At 43.1% G+C, this 17,341-nt stretch overlaps 1 protein-coding gene across 1 annotated transcript in view; it reads right to left on the reverse strand.

Annotated features, from left to right (window-relative positions):
* Positions 1–3,555: 3,555 nt before the first annotated feature.
* The window catches only part of KLF16 (KLF transcription factor 16), a 43,249-nt gene continuing 29,463 nt past the window's right edge, over positions 3,556–17,341 (reverse strand). The window contains exon 2 of the mRNA XM_069216917.1: positions 3,556–16,565. Within this exon, the coding sequence (XP_069073018.1) occupies positions 16,258–16,565 (308 nt within the window). The 3' untranslated portion in view covers positions 3,556–16,257. The remainder of the gene's footprint in view (positions 16,566–17,341) is intronic.

Genomic DNA, 17,341 nt, shown 5'->3' on the forward strand with positions numbered 1-17,341 from the left:
AGCATCCTGTCGACAGACACCATCCAATCCTCTTTGTTCAACACCAAAAGCACCTGCGCCAGAGTCAGCATCTTGAATTTCTCCTGCTTGAGGAACCAAGCCTCAATTCAAAAGCCTCAGATCCAGGATAGGTCTCAATCGACCATCCTTCTTGGGGATCAGGAAATATCTTGAATAACAACCCTGACCCCTTTCCTGCTTTGGAACCAACTCCACTGCGCCTTTTGATAACAGGACTTGAACCTCCTGCTGCAACAACAGGAGATGGTCTTCTGAACAAAAAGAAGGATGTGGAGGGCTGGGAGGGGGAAACTCCCGAAAAGGAAGGGCATATCCTTTCCTCACAATATTTAGAACCCAGGAGTCTGATGTGGCTAACTCCCACTCGTTAAGAAAAAGAAGTAACCTTCCCCCTACAGGAGAAGTGTGACTCAAAATGGGTAGAAAACTAGGGCTGCTTCCCTTGTTGTGCTCCCCCTGAGGAAGAGGATGATGCAGGGTGCTGCTGGGTGGCCCCTCTTGTCCGAACTCTCCCCCGCCCTCTAAAGGATCTATATGGAAGGCTGTTGGACTGTGGTCTTCCACAATAAACGGCTCCACGCCCAAACCCCCTAAACCTCCGAAAGGACCTGAAAGGGGTAGTAGTAGAAGCCTGTAGACCCAAAGACTTCGCTGTGGCCCTACTGTCCTTGAAGTGGTCTAAGGAAGAGTCAGCTTTGGCCCCAAACAACTTTTCCCTGTTGAAAACCAGGCCCGATAAAGTGGTCTGGACATCTGTAGAAAAGCCAGAAGACCTCAGCCACGCATGCCTCCTGGTAACAATTGAAGTACCCATCGCTCTGGCCACTGAGTCTGTAATATCCAGACCAGACTGGATGATCTGCTTAGCCGCACCTTGAGCGTCTGACAGCAGCTCACTGAACTGCCCCTGCATATCTTGCGGTAAGTCAAGAACTACAGCTTTAGCCGCGTCCATCAGGGCGTGCACATATCTACCTAACAGACAGGTAGCATTGACCGATCTTAGGGCCATACTGCAGGATGAAAAAGTTTTCTTGGCTGAATGCTCCATCCTCTTGGACTCCCTGCCCGCAGGAGTAACAGGGAAAAAGCCTGGTACAGAACGTGCCAAACATGAGGCCTGGACCACTAAACTCTCCAGAGTCAGATGCTGCAATAAAAATCCCGGATCTCCAGGAGCCACCCTGTACCGTCTTGCAACAAATCTGTTTACAGCTGGCAATGTCACAGGCTTCCTCCAAACCTCCAATATAGGCTCCATAAGAGCATCATTAAATGGAAGCAAGGGTTCTGCTGAAGCCGAAGAAGGATGCAGGACCTCAGTCAAAATGTTAGTTTTAACCTCAGCAGCCGGCAATGGAAGGTCCAAGAAATCTGCCGCCTTCCTAACCACAGAATGGAAGGAAGCCGCTTCCTCTGTAAACTCCCCTGGAGATGAAAGATCCCACTCAGGGGAAACGTCCAGCCAACTAGCTGAGCCTAGGCCCTGATATTCCCCCAAGGGCTCAGCAATCTCTCCTTCTTCCAGCAGCTGTCTCTGGTAGTGCTGTTCTTCCAAGAGCCTCAGTGCTCTCCTTTGCGACCTTAACCTGGCCTCCAACCTCGGAGTTGACATAGAGTTAGCCGACGTCGACGACACCGGCTTCAGGACCAATAGACATGGACCAAGAGAAGAATGAGACACTACGATCCTATCAGGATCCATCCGGCGCCGGAGCTGATCCCATCGGCGCCGTGGACAGATGAGGTCCCGTCACCGGTGTCGACTGTGTATGAGGCGATGTCATCGGCGCTGCAGGCCTAAGGCGATGTCATTGGCACCGTAGGCCTATGAGGCGACGTCATCAGCGCCGAACCAGCACTCTCAGCCAGATAAAAAGACATGAACGGCTCTGACTTATATGGAGCCGGAGAGCCCAAAGAGAACACCAAAGAACCTGTGGGACCAGCCGGGTGCACCAGCAGGGGCCATAGCATTAAACATGTTGAACATGGCATTTAAAAGTGCTGCCAGATCTGCTCCCGGAGCAGGGAAGACAGGATGACGCTGATCTTCCTGCGGCACTTGGGTCAGCTGGGCATCAGAATCCTGCACCCTAGGCAAAAAGTGAGGACTCCCTTGGGGCCCAACCACCTCGAAGATCGATGGCGCTGGAGAAGCCTGAGGACTTTGAGGCTGTGGGGTCACAGTAGGACTAACCTCTCATGTCGCCGTCTAGATGGAGACCTGGATCGTGAATGACCTTTAGCCGAACGATGCTGAGAGTCGTGCCGTCGCTGCTTCTTATGCTTCTTCGATGAGTTAGACGATCTCCAATGACTTCTGTGTCCTATCTTCGCCTTAGCCAGAAGGAGTTTGGATTCTCTCTCCTTTAGCGCCTTCTGATTCATCCTTTGGCAGGACACACACTCCTCCAAATAATGCTCCGAACTTAAGACACCATAAGCAGTCACCGTGAGGGTCCGTGACAGACATACAACCCCAGCACTCATGACAAGGCTTAAACCCTGACTTTCTAGACAGAGACATTGTAACTAGAGACAAAAAGATACCTTTGAAACAGTAGCTCCCCGAGAGCTAGGAGAAAACCGTTAGCGTCAAAGGCACGGAAAAAAGGTAACTGACGTCAGTACGCCGGCGAGGACCTCTCACTGCCACGGTGACGTCAGACGGAGTCACGTGCCGAGCCATGCCATTGTGACGTCCTCGTCCTACGTGGAGAGCTGGGAAGAAAATTTTCCGTTGAATGCTGCCGCATTGGGAGAATTCGTAAGGTGAGGAATTCACAGGTAGTTGGATCCATCAGAAACTAAACGTATTCTGCGAACATCATATAACATCATTGACAAAACTCAAATGGCGTTTTTTCTATCCCCAAGTACCAAGAAGTCATTCTTATATGACCTGGAAGGAGACTAGAAAGGATTTACAATTCATTAATTGAGATTTGTTTTTCGAATCAAACGCACTATGAAAGCTACTCATGTTGTTCGGTACCATCTGTCCCTGTGCACAAAATAGGTTTTTCCATCACAATGCAGTTTGATGATGGAACAGCCAATTTTAACTCCAAATACAATAGTGGAATAAAATAATATAATGTGGAGTCTGTATACTGATGTATTGTGCGTTTTGGCTGCTTGATCACAATTCTGAAAACTAAAACTTATCTTGAGGTAAACCAGTTGTAATAACATAAACACAACACCAGACGGCAGGTTTGTGAGGAACATGTGGTTGATGCCCACATGCTACAAGCACAGAATTAAAGAACAGGACATTCAAAGTATCAGTGTGGGCAGAGCAACACAAGATTACAATAGTTTCTAATTTTGTGTTCAAATGTCTAGATCTTCAATATATCTTTCAATTTCAAACTGTTTTAAAAGTTTGATGATGATACATCCAATATCTTAAATTCATAGAAGAAAATCTGGGAGCATCGTCAACAGTTCTTTTCTATTTCATGAAGAAGTTTTGAAGTGCATGCTAAAACCTCCTCCTACCCCTCCACAAAAGAAGACAAGGTGGCAATCTGTTTAAAAATATATATTTTACAAGGTAAGGGAGAGGTTACAAGTAAATTCATGATGTCAATTTTGCAGGAACACAGCTTCCTTCCCGCCTCAAAAAAAGCAACAAAACAAAAATTCAAACCACAAACATACAATTATAAATCGAGATGTGAAACACTTGTGAAAACCACTGCTTAAATATATATATATTATGATAAAGTGAAGAGAAACAGTTTCATGGCTGTTGCTTCTGTAAAGCATTACTGACAGTATCAGACCCTCCCTCTACCATGCTCCCTTCTGCATCAAGGGGAGAGTGGCAAAGGCAGGGTCAATAAGCTGAGTGACCCGTATGAGAGTTCGTTTTGCGAAAAGACCACTGAAAACACCAATGCCCGCACAAAGTGAACAGCAGTGGTATTAGCAGTACCAGGAGGGGCACTTACTGAACCTCCACCGCTAGGCAGATTCCTGTGGTTTTCACTCATCTGTAAAGTGGCTATTGCATAAAACCTAAAAGCAATTTTATCAAACCTTCAAAAAGAGTCTGTGTAAGAGTGTTCCTTGATTAAGCTTGAGTTCTGTGCACAACAATGCCAAGGAGAACCAGGGCATCCATATTTATGTTCCACTGCTCCAAGTCCTTCCCTCAGCGCAATAATTATCTGAGTTGACATTCCTAGATGACAGTGCCTTTGTCATGGTAGAATTCAAGAGAGGTCAATCAAGACATCATGGAGAAGCACAATCATCTATTAGCATCTTTACCCCGCTACACTTCCAACACCTACCGTTCTTACCCTATATTGCTCTTTCTGCTGTGCTTTTCAAACATTATTGTCCAATATGTTGCATGGCTTTTATCCAGTTTGTTGACCACACTGAAAAGTGGCTCTGATACTAAAAATAAAAATGTACACCAAGACAGGTCACTGGTCAACAGTCACCCGAAACATTAAATATACCATCAGTCAGAAAGTGAAAGAAGGCGCGGCACAAGTGAGAAAAATGTCTATACTAAGAGTACGCAGGGGAAAACACCACCAAGCGAAATCAAAATGGCCTTATGCGTCAGTACACTAATATTTTATTATTGCTACAAAAACTAGGTTCTCATAAAGACATTTTCAAAAAGTTGCTCTCTTTATGAGCATTTGTCAGGTAGTATTTGGGAGATGTACATGCACACACACGAGAGGAAAGTTAATGGAAGCTGTCTGCAGGGAAGGTGGGTTGATGAATGTCACAGAAAACAGAAAGGGGGCTACTACAAGTGTTCTCCAAGTATGTAGTAGTGTATACTGAAAAAACTATTTAGCGTACTGAAAAACATATTTAGTGTACATCATTAAACAATTATTATTTTTTGTTAATAAACTGTGTCTGTACTTACAATTCATTAAATGTTTCCAGGTGAACTTGGAACATCTTCCCTGTGGAAAATGGAAAAGGCACCAGGTTTGCGTGGAAGTGCGATGTTGGCTATGCCATTTAAGTGTGACCATATTAAAATCACAGTCACATTGTTATAAATGCAACCGAAAAAAGGGCACTTGCTATGTGCCTGGCAAGGCATCCGTCATAATAATAATATTCATATAGATGAATTTGCTCTCTTCAAGTCTTCAAGTTTCCACACTACTGTGCTTCACTCAGATTTGCTTAAGGTGTAGGTGGACCGAGACTCTTTAGAGAAGTGAACACACGAATATTGGCATAAGGAAGTCTTTGTAAATAGGAACAGGTTAACTCTCATGGACTGAGGCAGGAAAGTTATTTACATGATTAATTGCTGTTACTCGATCATGTTGATAATACGGCTATATGACTGTCGAGCACTGCCTGAACTTTTTACAGTGGATATTTTGGAAAGCGACTCGTATAAATACAATGCTTTTGCTGAAAACTCCTTGTGTGTAGCACTGAAAATGTTAGGTCCTTAGAATATACCCTGCTTTCACCCCCTTGAGCAAGGAGTATGAGCTATACAAGATCAATGAGTAATACTAACTAGAAGGCTTTGAATGTTATTGACTTTCCACAAACATTGAAAGAAACCTGCAGCTTTGGGAACACAATCTGTCCATCTCCTATTAGCTAACGTCAAAAAAGTGCATTTGTGAATTGTCCACTACTTGTCTCTCTGGCATTGTGACAATTGGGAGCGTTGATGGGGTATCCAACTCCCAACTTTCGCCTGCGCTTAGAGCAGTTTCGGGCTGTGTTTCCTCCTTGGCTGCCCACATGACCCTTTTCTCGCTGTAAGGACTGGCACACCTAACCACAGCTCCGCAGGTTAAGTGAGAGCAACTGCGAGGGGTCATTCCTACTTTTTCTCCTTTCCTTCTGGCACTACCTCCTCCTTGTACAAACACTGCCACAGCAACAGGCTTATACAAGTGCTTAGATATCCCCTTTTTGGTAGGGGGAGTTGAGCAGCACTTGCGCCTAAAGGAGCTTTACCAAACCTCAGCAAGCCAGAGACACTGGGACACGTCTCTAATACGAGCTGTCGTGCTGGTAGCTGCTCAGCGCCGACCCTTGGAAAATGTACCACCTTTCTGTGGTATGAAACCACTGCCATGGCCTGAACCCTTAGGAGGCAGAGGTAGGGCATCCGTGCCCGACATTCTGTGCTCGCAATGAAGCAGAATGCCCTGGAAAGGCCAGTGTCGGGATTCAGACTTTGCCTAGTGCGTGCTTGTGTGCTAGAACAAACTGAACTGGGAAACCAGCCCGCTGCCGCTACAGCATATGCCTGTGCACTGAACACACTCCAGAAAGTGATAATAATGACAATCAACTGAATAACTCACTTCTCAATTAGGTTCACCAAGTATCAACTGAGAGCAGCTAAGTGTGTACGTTCCTGAGCGATTATTAAAGCCACGTGTGTAGAATGATTTTTGAGCCACAGTTGAGATCAAGCGAGGGCTTCTCAGTGACCATCAATAGACTGATTTGTTGTCTAGTTTTCGTATATGTATATAAACTAGGGCAGCCAACTACAACATTTAGGGACGTCGCTCACAAAATACATTTTACTCCTGTGGAGGAAGATTGTATGTTTAGAGTGATTAAAAAACACACTCAATTTCATTCTCCCACAGCCCCAGTCCAACACCTCCATTCTGTCTATTACAGAATGAAATATGTTATGTTGTACAAGGGCCACTGCTCTGAGAAAAATAGGTAGCCAGGATTTGGATACTATATGTGAATACCCGGGAATGAAGATCAGATTGGCCTAACGCGGCCATCCGGTGTAGAGAGAAAAACAACTTTCTTTCCCGAGCCCAGCACAACCAACAGAGGGTTCTGGAATGATACTTTGTGAGAGGATGTCTGCTGGGGGTTTGAGACATGTGACCCGAAGGCCACTTTAACTTGTCCTGAATCCACAGTTTTTTTAGGCTGGATTTGAGTTTTGCCTGTGCATTTTCACCTCTCAAGTGGTAGAAAGGCCTACATTTCTCGCAGCTGTGTACTAGCCTAGTTATCTCTTGAGAATACTCACCTGAGTGAAATACTCGGATAAAATACATACTCCTAGATTAAGGGAAAAGATTCAACAAATTATAATATTGGTGTTTAAAAATGTCCTAAACGGAATTTTTTTTAAAGAGTATACTATTGTTTATATTTATCACTCTGCTTTATGAAACTGAACAATCTCAAGTTTTTTCTTAATTTAACATGTGGTCCCAGAAATTGTAGAAAATTGGGAGCCACAAAAAGGATGCTTTGTGAGCAGGTGTGGTCCCTCTCTTTAATGCAACCACAGTTGCACAAACTAGTTAATGCAGCCTGGAAGTTTTTTTATGCAGTTACTGCACCTGGGTTGCCTGTTTAATGCAGCAGTTGCTCTATTTAATGCAGATAAGTGCAGGGTAATGCAGCTCCAACAGAGCCACCTCTACTGCATGTGTGCCACCTCTTGGAGGAAGCCTTTAACGTTGGTGCACCCTTTTCATACCGGAATGTAGCCTATCTTGTTGAATGCACTTAAGTCCAAGCACTCGTGGGTGCAGGTGTACGACCTCTTCAAGGCAGCTGCAGCATGGAAATCCTTAATGCATCTGTACCTTTTCATGCAGCAATGTGACCTACACTGTTGACTGTGGCTGCGTGCATAGACACGTTTAATGCAGCTGCAACAAAGAAGCATCTAATGCAGGATTACGACCTCTTCAAGGCAGCTGCAGCATGGAAGTCCTTTTAATGCAGCTGCACTTTTTCATGCAGCAATGTAACCTACACTGTTAAATGTGGCTGCGCCCATAGACACATTTAATGCAGCTGCAACAGAGAAGCGTCTAATGCAGGATTACGACCTCTTCAAGGCAGCTGCAGCATGGAAGCCATTTAATGCAGCTGCACCTTTTCATGCAGCAATGTAACCTACACTGTTGAATGTGGCTGCGTACATAGACACATTTAATGCAGATGCAACAGAGAAGCCTCTAATGCAGGTTTACAACCTCTTCAAGGCAGCTGCAGCACGGAAGCCTTTAATGCAGCTGCACTTTTTTAAAGCAGCAATATAGTCTATCCTGTTGAATGGGACAAGGCTGCATGTCTACCACAGCTCCAGCAGGGAAGCCACTAACGCAGCTGCAGCTAGGTAGTTTCCTTCATGCAGCACAACATCCTTTTTAAAAAGCAGAGCCAACCCTATTGATCTACTATTATCACACAAAACTACTTTTACTCTTTATTTTCCTCCAATCCATATTATAGGATAACAAAGGTATTCAATGCTTTCAAGTCACAATCACAATTCTGTCAGCAAAAGCTCGCCCAAAACGTTTGCTAAACTGCACAACAAAACTGACCTGACAGCACCTCCAATTTAAACAGTTATAAACCTGAATCAATATTTTGTAAGGGCTGTTGACATTTTGAGAAACAATCTCGTTTGTTGGCGTATGCTTATATATTCCTTGTATTGAGCTGGGTGAGTACCAGTACCTGAAGCAAGAAGTAGCTACAAAACTAGCCTTCCTATCCTTCCTTTTAATGTAAAATTTTAAATTGAGCTTTAAAGGTCGTGGTCTGCACCCACACATCACATATCCATAACCACTTGAACATCAGATTAACCTGCAAGCACTTCTAGACACCCATAAATTGCTTTTTGTCGGTCAATGTGCACTCTGGATAAGAAACCAACAGATGGTACAAGACACTAAGCAACAGGTGCAAGACGACTTACATATCTGTTGAAGGCTTCCATCACACATCACTAAGGGAAATGAAGAACATGTTCTTTCTTTCATACTTTCAGAGCTGAAGTTCAAAGTATGATGACCAACAAGAAGACAGAGGACTTCTTTATACCTATTTAGATAAAAGTCCTAGAGAACCTCCAGAAAAACAACAAATGTGTCAATAGCATGACCAAATAAGGCTTAGAAATGGAGAAAGCTTGGAGTTTTTACTGGCTATGAGGTTGACCAAAATAGGCCGTTTTGCAGAGCTGCAGCCTCAACTCATAGGCTATTTGGAGACTTCTGGATTTTGATTTAATAGCAAGAAATAGACCCAGGCTCATCAACCAGATTTATAACAAAAATGAACAAAGACTTCTTATTTGGTGTGAAGATGATGTAGTCTATTTCTTTTGTATTCTTCATTTGTGCAACTGTGTTGACAGCCTCAAAGGAAATGTTCTCCCCGTTTCACCTTTTCCCTGTACAGAAGGGACCGATCTTCCCTTGTCGCTCAGAGAAAAATAAGATCAGCAGCAGAAACACAGTATAGTGTTGACCTCCAGGAAACCAATATGTAACTTCTTTACTCCTGAACATGCACTGACAGTGAACTTTGAAGAATGGACAGTGATGGATGCCTTTGAATCTGGACTCTGTTAAGTAATGTAGGAAATTCTAAGATAAAGTCCTGCACGACAGAGCTAACGGGCATCTTGCAAGGATCAAAAGGCTGTTCGCTTAGGATCATGATGTTTAAATATGTAATAGAAAGACCTGAAACCCTGAGGCCAAGCCTTGCATTCAGAAATATATGAAAGTACAGGACATGGACCCTTGGAGCCTTTGTAAGTGCTGTTCCATGTCTGATAACAGGCTCTTTTATTCTTGATGACTTGTACCCTTTGGTTAGGAAAGACCATACCTAATGAACTGAAGTCGTAGTCACACTCTTGATTTGGGGTATTTGACTCATAATCAAACCTTGAAGATAGTGTCACTCACTACATAAAGGCTGGTTAAAGATTGATAGAGAAACAGGTCAGCCATCAAACACTACTCCAGGTCGAGCCTTTGATGAATCTCTTATGGGCCTCATTCATTCCAAAGTGACAGGCTTCATACTGGTACTCCTGAACATTTCAACAAATCAGAGGGTTTTCGGAAGGACCTTGTGTGTTGGGATCTGGGTGTAGGTACGTTTCCAATACAAGTACTTATTGAAAGGAATTAGACTGGTCTTAGTTCACCCATCCTTCTATCCAAAGAAAAATATTAAGAATTCATATGGAGTAGGACTTGTACCAGGTCTATGGAATGAGGAGCTTTGAACTTCCACCAGAGGTACAATATTTGTCTGGACAGTCCTAGCAAGGATGGTAGTGGGGTTACACATGAGCACAGTAGACATTTTCAAAATTAATTTCTGAATTTAAGATATGTCGTACTAATGTTCTAATCTGAGTAAGTCAATAGGGAAAGAATGAAAAAGTAAAGGGACATAATTCAAAAAGGGTTTATATAACAAATCATATGGCTCTCTACTGAAAATGCAAGTGTAAACAAAGCTTGGGACAAGGAAGGGCCTATGTGTCATGAACAGGCTGGAAGGATAAGGGCAACCATGTTTAAAATGTATAATTTAAAAAAAACTACCTATATACAGACACCAGCACCCTATTCAACACCACAAAACACCAGTGAGCGTAATCATACGTCAATGATGAAGTCCTTGTCAGAACATTAATCCCCTATCTCTGCAAATTGTCAGATTAGTGGAAAGTCACAAGACCAGTCAACTACTCAACATTTTCGTAGTAATCACCTACAACCAGAAGTTAGCAGTCGGAGAGAATGAAAGAGTAGTGCTGGAAATACAGAACAGACAATTTGAGATGTATGCGCAAGATCAGACAGCACTAAATTAGGTACACAGACGTGTAACTAAAAAGCCTCAGATTTTGTACAAATCATGATTTGAGGATTATACAACTTAATCCGTGATGGGTGTAGTCTTCTTTTCATCACTAATCTTTAATAATCTAAACAGCACAAAGAGGAGGGTGGCTGCTCAATAGAAAAGTTCCTTCCGCTTTCTGACACTCTGAAAAAATGAGCTATGAGAAGAAACTAAACTAGAACCTGAGACTCATAAGACCAACATGTATAGAAGTGGAAGGGCAGAGTCACCAGAGGGAGCAGATATCAATAACCCGCCACTAAACCAGTAGAAGAATAGTAGTACATCAATAGGGGTGGAAGTCATTTCTGAGAAGCATAACCGAGCTCTTTAGCCGGGCAGGCCCCATCTCTGTTCCATTCAGACTCTGATTTGGACGACTCCTCTAGTGTCAGTGTATTTAAAAACTCTGAAGAGGCTATTTTATCCCTAGATTAACTGCACCCAGTCAGACGATGACTGGCTTCTGAAATGACCTTGTGTTTGAGATGGTCTTTCCCAACTAAAGCACTTATTAAATGTCCATTGTTGTGGTTTATATCTACATTAATGGCCTTCTGCTGAATGTGACCCACAATGCGCAAGAGTTTAATTACAGCACAAAAGTACATGCCCAGAAAGATTGACGTTTTCAAGTGCTTTGTCTCAGTCAGCTATAGAATAATTTTGCTGCATACCGGGCACAGTTGTAAAGGTAAACTGCAGTGACAGGATATCACAGGGGTAATGGAATGAGGAAACACATGGTAGTTTAACAGGAAATATGTACCTACTTTTTTAAAAGCGGCACAGGACAGATAGACCACGCAATGAAACTGAAAGAAAGACTCAAGAACATACAAGTCAATTAAGGCTGCAACACAACACTCCTCAAGAACACTGCGAAGAAGGCTCCAGTCGAGAATGATTTCGGAAAACTAAGGAATCAGACAAAAGTGCAACTCATGCTTGAGAGCGAGTTGATGGAATTCATGGTCAAAGACTCCAATGCGCAGAACCAGCTGCGCACCGTTTTACTTTTCAAGATGCTTTACGGAAACATCTTTTGGTCCCTGTTCCTACTGGTTAGGATAAAAGCAGAACCAATAAAATATAATAATAATAATAATGCAGCGATAAACACAAACAAATGCACTTCTGTGGTTTTTGGCAAAAAATACCTCTCATGAATTTATCATCTAGAGTCTCCTTCAGAGGTGGATGTCATGCCACCCACTTACCATTTCCTGCATCGTTTGGGGACGAGGAAAATGTTGGTCCTACTGAAACCGAAGTAATTTACAGTGATTTCTTTCCTGCGAGAAACTGTCGTAGTGGTCTTGGACACAAAGTTCACAAATGTCACTCATTTAGATTTTTCGCACAGAACGTCCCTCCCAAACTTTGAGAGTGTGTGTTTGGAGCAAAGACAAGGGCCAACACGTCCGACAAGAGCCATCACTTCTCTCCTACCCCACCTGAAGCAGAATGTCAGAATTGCAACGTTATGGTTCTCTCACCACAAACATCATTTCTTATCAAGTGCTGCGCTGTTGACTATGAAAGTCAGAGCACTCGCTGCAAGCAAATTTGGAAAGGATTCTTATATTAATCAACCACCCTTCTCAATCCGTAGCCTCATTCTTTAACTGACCCTGCCAAGCACACAGTCCCTTTCTAGGCCAGTACTTAGGGTGTCGGGCAAGGCAATGCCAAGCCAATGCCATAAATAAAGGAAATGCATAGTATCCAATTAAATGTGCTACAGTGTTCCTTCACAATTGGTTTAGCTAAATGATGAGAATGGCCACGGCACACTACTTTTTTAAAAAGCACAATGGTGCAGCAAGGTGGTTACTGCGGCAAATTAGTGTGGGCGAATCCTCAGCAGGAATGGAATGCAATGGACAGGATGCTAGTAATAGGCCCTTTGAATAGGCCTACAGAAGCAGATGAACTCTTAAAATGTAACTTAATGCCTCTTTTAGCTACATAATATGTAGAACTGCAATTCAGCCAGTGGATTAATTTTCCTCTTTAAGACCTAATAACAAAACCCGAGACATTTAATTATGCACTGTGATCTGATTAAGCACTTGCTTTCTGCTGGTCCAGCGTTCAGGAGGAAAGCAAGATTTCAAAGGCAACTGTCACGGCTGGAACACGCCTGGCTATGCATGCATGAAGAAAAGGTGAATTCGGCTGTGCCCCTATCTTTGGAGCTCTAGCACTTTTGAAGGATCGTGGAGGAGTATTAGATATCTAATTTCTCCAAGAGGTGAGACAGCTGGTTTAGCAGTGAAATGAAGCTACATAGAACAGTCTGCCTTACGGCTCCTAAGAAGAGACATTTGCTTGTCTAGTTCAGTTTCCCACCCACTGAAACAGAACCCATGTGGGTAGGGGATGCAGATACAAATGTGGACATCTAATGATAAATATGAAGAAATGTTTAGGAAATGTTTTACCACTCAACAATGCAATGTTGTGTATAGTTTGTATGGACATTAGTGTGGTGTTGTACAGGCCCTGAACAGATATCTGTTGCTTAGAAAGCCACAAGCTATCTTTTCAGCTGCTCTCTCAATTTCAGTGATACAAGGGAGCATTTTTTAAGCAGCACCATTCCTCCTCTCACTTAAAACCAGATGTAACATATATCTCTCTGCGTCCTGAAAAACATGCTACAGTCCTTTTCGTACAGACTTTTGGTGACACCTGTGCCATACTAATTTATCCGTGAGACTATCTTAAGCCTCAGAAGTCGGAGAAGCAAACCAGCAGTGGCTGACTGTTCTAGTGGCTGAAGAGGACGAGTCTCCAGTCCGCTCTGGGACCCAGACCATTCACCGCAATACTCCACTAACCCGTTCCTGATCTGATGCAAAAGGTGGACCTCCAATGGGGGAGAACCGAATAAAGTCTTTATGCACAGAATGGAAAAACTTCCTGTGACTGAAATATTCATTTCAAAACTGGACGAGACAATCAAGAAGCTCTACAGCGGTCTTGCGTCCAAGCACAGAGAAATCCACGATGCTGCTTAGAGCATCATTAACAATGTTATCCTAAAATATTTGCTGCCGAGTCCACTTTTCACTATCAGTACCTTGGCTTTTTGCCTTGGCTTTTTGGCAAAACCGTGCTCTTCAATGCTACCCATGACCAGAACCACATCATACTGAAACTGCAGCTGGGCAGATCATCCTGTAGATAACAGTGGTGGAAGAGAGGCCCACAGCCTGGACCCTCAAAGGACCTACATTTCTGTTACATTCACTCTTTTTGTTGTGAGAGGCCTTGATTGTCACCTGCCTCCCCATCATGAGAGGTCGAGTGTAAAAGCGACACTGAAGGAAACTACACAAGGCTGGAAATTGATATTTTTTAAAACCTAAACCACATGACTAAACACAGATGTGAGAACTGATTATCATCTAAATGTTTGTAAAAACGTTTAGGCTGTATACTTGCAGAGAGAAATTTAACAGATTTTGAAATGGACCTAACAAAAGTGTATGCAGTAGATCTTGGGCCAGGAATGATTGCAGTTGACATACAAAGCCTCTCACTTTTTTTTAGCTAGTGAACATGCTACCAAGCCAGCTCAACGATCCTGCAAATCTCTGTTGAACTCTGAAACATATTTACATTTTACATAGGATCCAGTGTTTTGAAATGTATGAAGTAGCTTTGAGTCCTTTGCAAGTGGCACGTTCACGATTTCCAGGGTCATTTTCCTTTAAACCGAGGCATTTACCTAATTATTGAAAACATTGGAGAAATATTCTGACTGACTGCTACAAGATGTAAACCTATTAATCGGTAAAGTACATTTTTATTTCGTAAACAGTGTGTGGGTGAACCTCCCTAAAAGTTCTAAAGTATCAATTTGCAGCGAAACCTGTACTACTACTCCCTGAAATAACTTGATTTTCAAAGAAATGTGCATAGTTTTACCAAATAAATATATATGTTTAAAGGACTCACTGCCAGCCATTATGCTGCCTCCTTGAGACAATGTCCCATTTAGAACATGCATTAAGGCCAGAAGCATCACTATAAGTGGATGATGGGTGCTTTAAACACCCACTTCATCGTATCTATTTAAAAGCAGCTTGAATGCAAAAGTAAGTTAGAAACAGTATAAGTCTGTAAGGAACATGAAAGAATATGTCATTCTTCCCATTCGTCCTACACTGCTGCCAATTTTTTATCAAACATACTATACTGAGACATCATATTTACTCATGCGTAATTTGAGCCATTCAGTTTCCACCACAGGAGCAAGACTCCTTGTTCCACCCCAAGTCTCTTCGGAAAATGGGTACGAAAAGCATGTACAACTGCAACAGTAACCGGAAGCTTCGTTCAAAGACTTTCTCTCTGCAGGTGGAACCTGAACCTTCAGGAGCGAGTCTAGCCTGCTCGTTGAAAAACACTCTTACAACTGTCATGAAACTCAGAGGAAGAGAAGGAAGATTTAAAGCAATCCAACATGGTTATTACTGTTCTTAGACTCCAACATCACGAGTTCACACAGCAAACACTAAGCTCTTGCACTGTTTGCCAACCCAACCTTCTCATGGTTCCCTTTCTGCAAGGCAAGGGACCGTTGAATGTTGCTACACAGTTTAAATATTTTATCAGAACAAAAGGAAACCCTGTATTTTACAAAATGTAGAGTTTACACACGAGTGGAGGAGTCAGGCATGCACGCATGTATAAGAAGCCTATTTTACAAAGTAAATAACGGAATGCAACCTGAACACTACATGAGAAATGGAATTGTGGGGTGCCTGAGGAGCATACGTGGGAAGCTCCCAACAGTGGCGCAGTCACCCCTTGATGGGGACTGCAGCTGCACAACGGCAACATTACAGCAGATTCTCAATGTGAGAAACACAAGAGAAGAGTCCATTAGCTGGGTCATACCATACAGCCAACATCTGTAAAAAATAGGTGTCATTGAGAGGCAGGAACCCTGGACTGAAGTATATAAGGCTGTATCTAAAGGTACTGGACAGTCTTAAGGAATAAATTAGAGAAAACAACCAAGGATTCATTTCACACTGCATTAAATAGACACCAGCAAGGAGGAAAGACATCTTCTTCAGAAGCAAATAGGAGTCTCCAGGATGAAGGATTTTTTTTTTAAAATGCCACTGCGCTACCAAACTGGCAGCCCATGGTACCAGTGCTGTTTTGTGAACCGTCGTATACTCTGCCAGGCTCAGCGGTAACATAAGGAGTGAAGAAGGCCCTCAGGCTCACCTGCTAAACAAAAACACCACGTCAAGGCAGGCACTCTGCGGATCCCTTTCACCTCTACCCTGAGAGACCAACCCATCCCTTTAACCAAAGTCTCTTAAAAAACATAAATCACAAAAATAAAGCACTAATAACATCTTCATTTTCTAAAATCGTCCAGAGAATATCCTATTGTAAAGCTGGCAGGAGAGCTCACACCCTTCGGGTCTCTATTGTTTCTTAGTCTTCTCAGGTGGTGAAGCTTCATCAGGGAGCGGGGAAGGGAAGCACTCAGAAGTCCCCTATGGCTCTCTTACTTTTCTACTGGAACTTGGCAGGGCTCGGTGCAGGGCTGGTAATGGGGCTCCCAGCCAAGCTGCAAGGGCCAGACGTGAGAGAGCTGCTGGGTGAGGCACTCCGGCAGCCCTGCCGCTTCAGCATGGCCGGGTGAAAAGTGGGGTGTCGGCGGGCATGCTTCATCAGGTGGTCACTGCGCATGAAGCGCTTCTCACAGAGCGGGCAGCCAAACTTCTTCTCCCCTGTGTGGGTACGGTGATGGCGGGCAAGCTCATCAGATCGGGCAAACTTCTTGGTGCATTCAGGCCATGTGCATGGGAAAGGCCTTTCTCCTGCACAAAGAAAAAAGAAAAACTTAAGGAAATGTAAAAAAAAAAAATGTATTTGCTTTCATTCCAATAGTTTAGATAACAATACTGCCACATTTGTAATTCAAGGAAAAAGAAAATACAAGCATAGTTATTGTTTAAAATTCTTACGCAGCTGTTAACAGTATTTATTACCAATCTACTGATTCACATAGAGGAACAGACTAGGACTGCAATAGCCACATCCCGAGTTCCAAATTTAAGGGTTACCACTACAAAATAGTTCAGCTGAGACGGCAAAAGCACTTTTGGAAAAACTACAAAATGCCTGCCCTGTCAAGGTGAACTGGGTGACCTTTTTTGTTTTTCAAAATACAACATCCCAAAAGGTTTGTTGTTTTAGAAAAACAATAAAATAAAGTTCCTGTTTGCTCCCAGCCATAGGGGCACATGTTGATTGTTTTTTTTGTTCCTCTGCCTGGAAACTCAAACAAAAATACAGTACACTCCAAATATTATGAGCCTCCCAACGCCATGTAGTTGGTGGTCCAGTGGAAGCTGGTCCTCCAACAGTGTTTCTGATGGTGGTGCTGGCTGAAGTTTCTCCATTGGAAACTCAGGCCTGAGTCACAATCTGGCCTATACTTTTGAGTAAGTTTGCTAGGTGCTATACACACACTCGGAGTGTAAGGTAATACAAAAAAAACTTTACTACGTCCAGCACTACACATGGCTAATCACTGGTACTGAAACACCCACCCATAGAAAATAAGAGAGGCTTGGACTTAAAATAAAACCTG

Source organism: Pleurodeles waltl, chromosome 12, assembly GCF_031143425.1.
Source record: "Pleurodeles waltl isolate 20211129_DDA chromosome 12, aPleWal1.hap1.20221129, whole genome shotgun sequence".
Classification (NCBI taxonomy): domain Eukaryota; kingdom Metazoa; phylum Chordata; class Amphibia; order Caudata; family Salamandridae; genus Pleurodeles; species Pleurodeles waltl.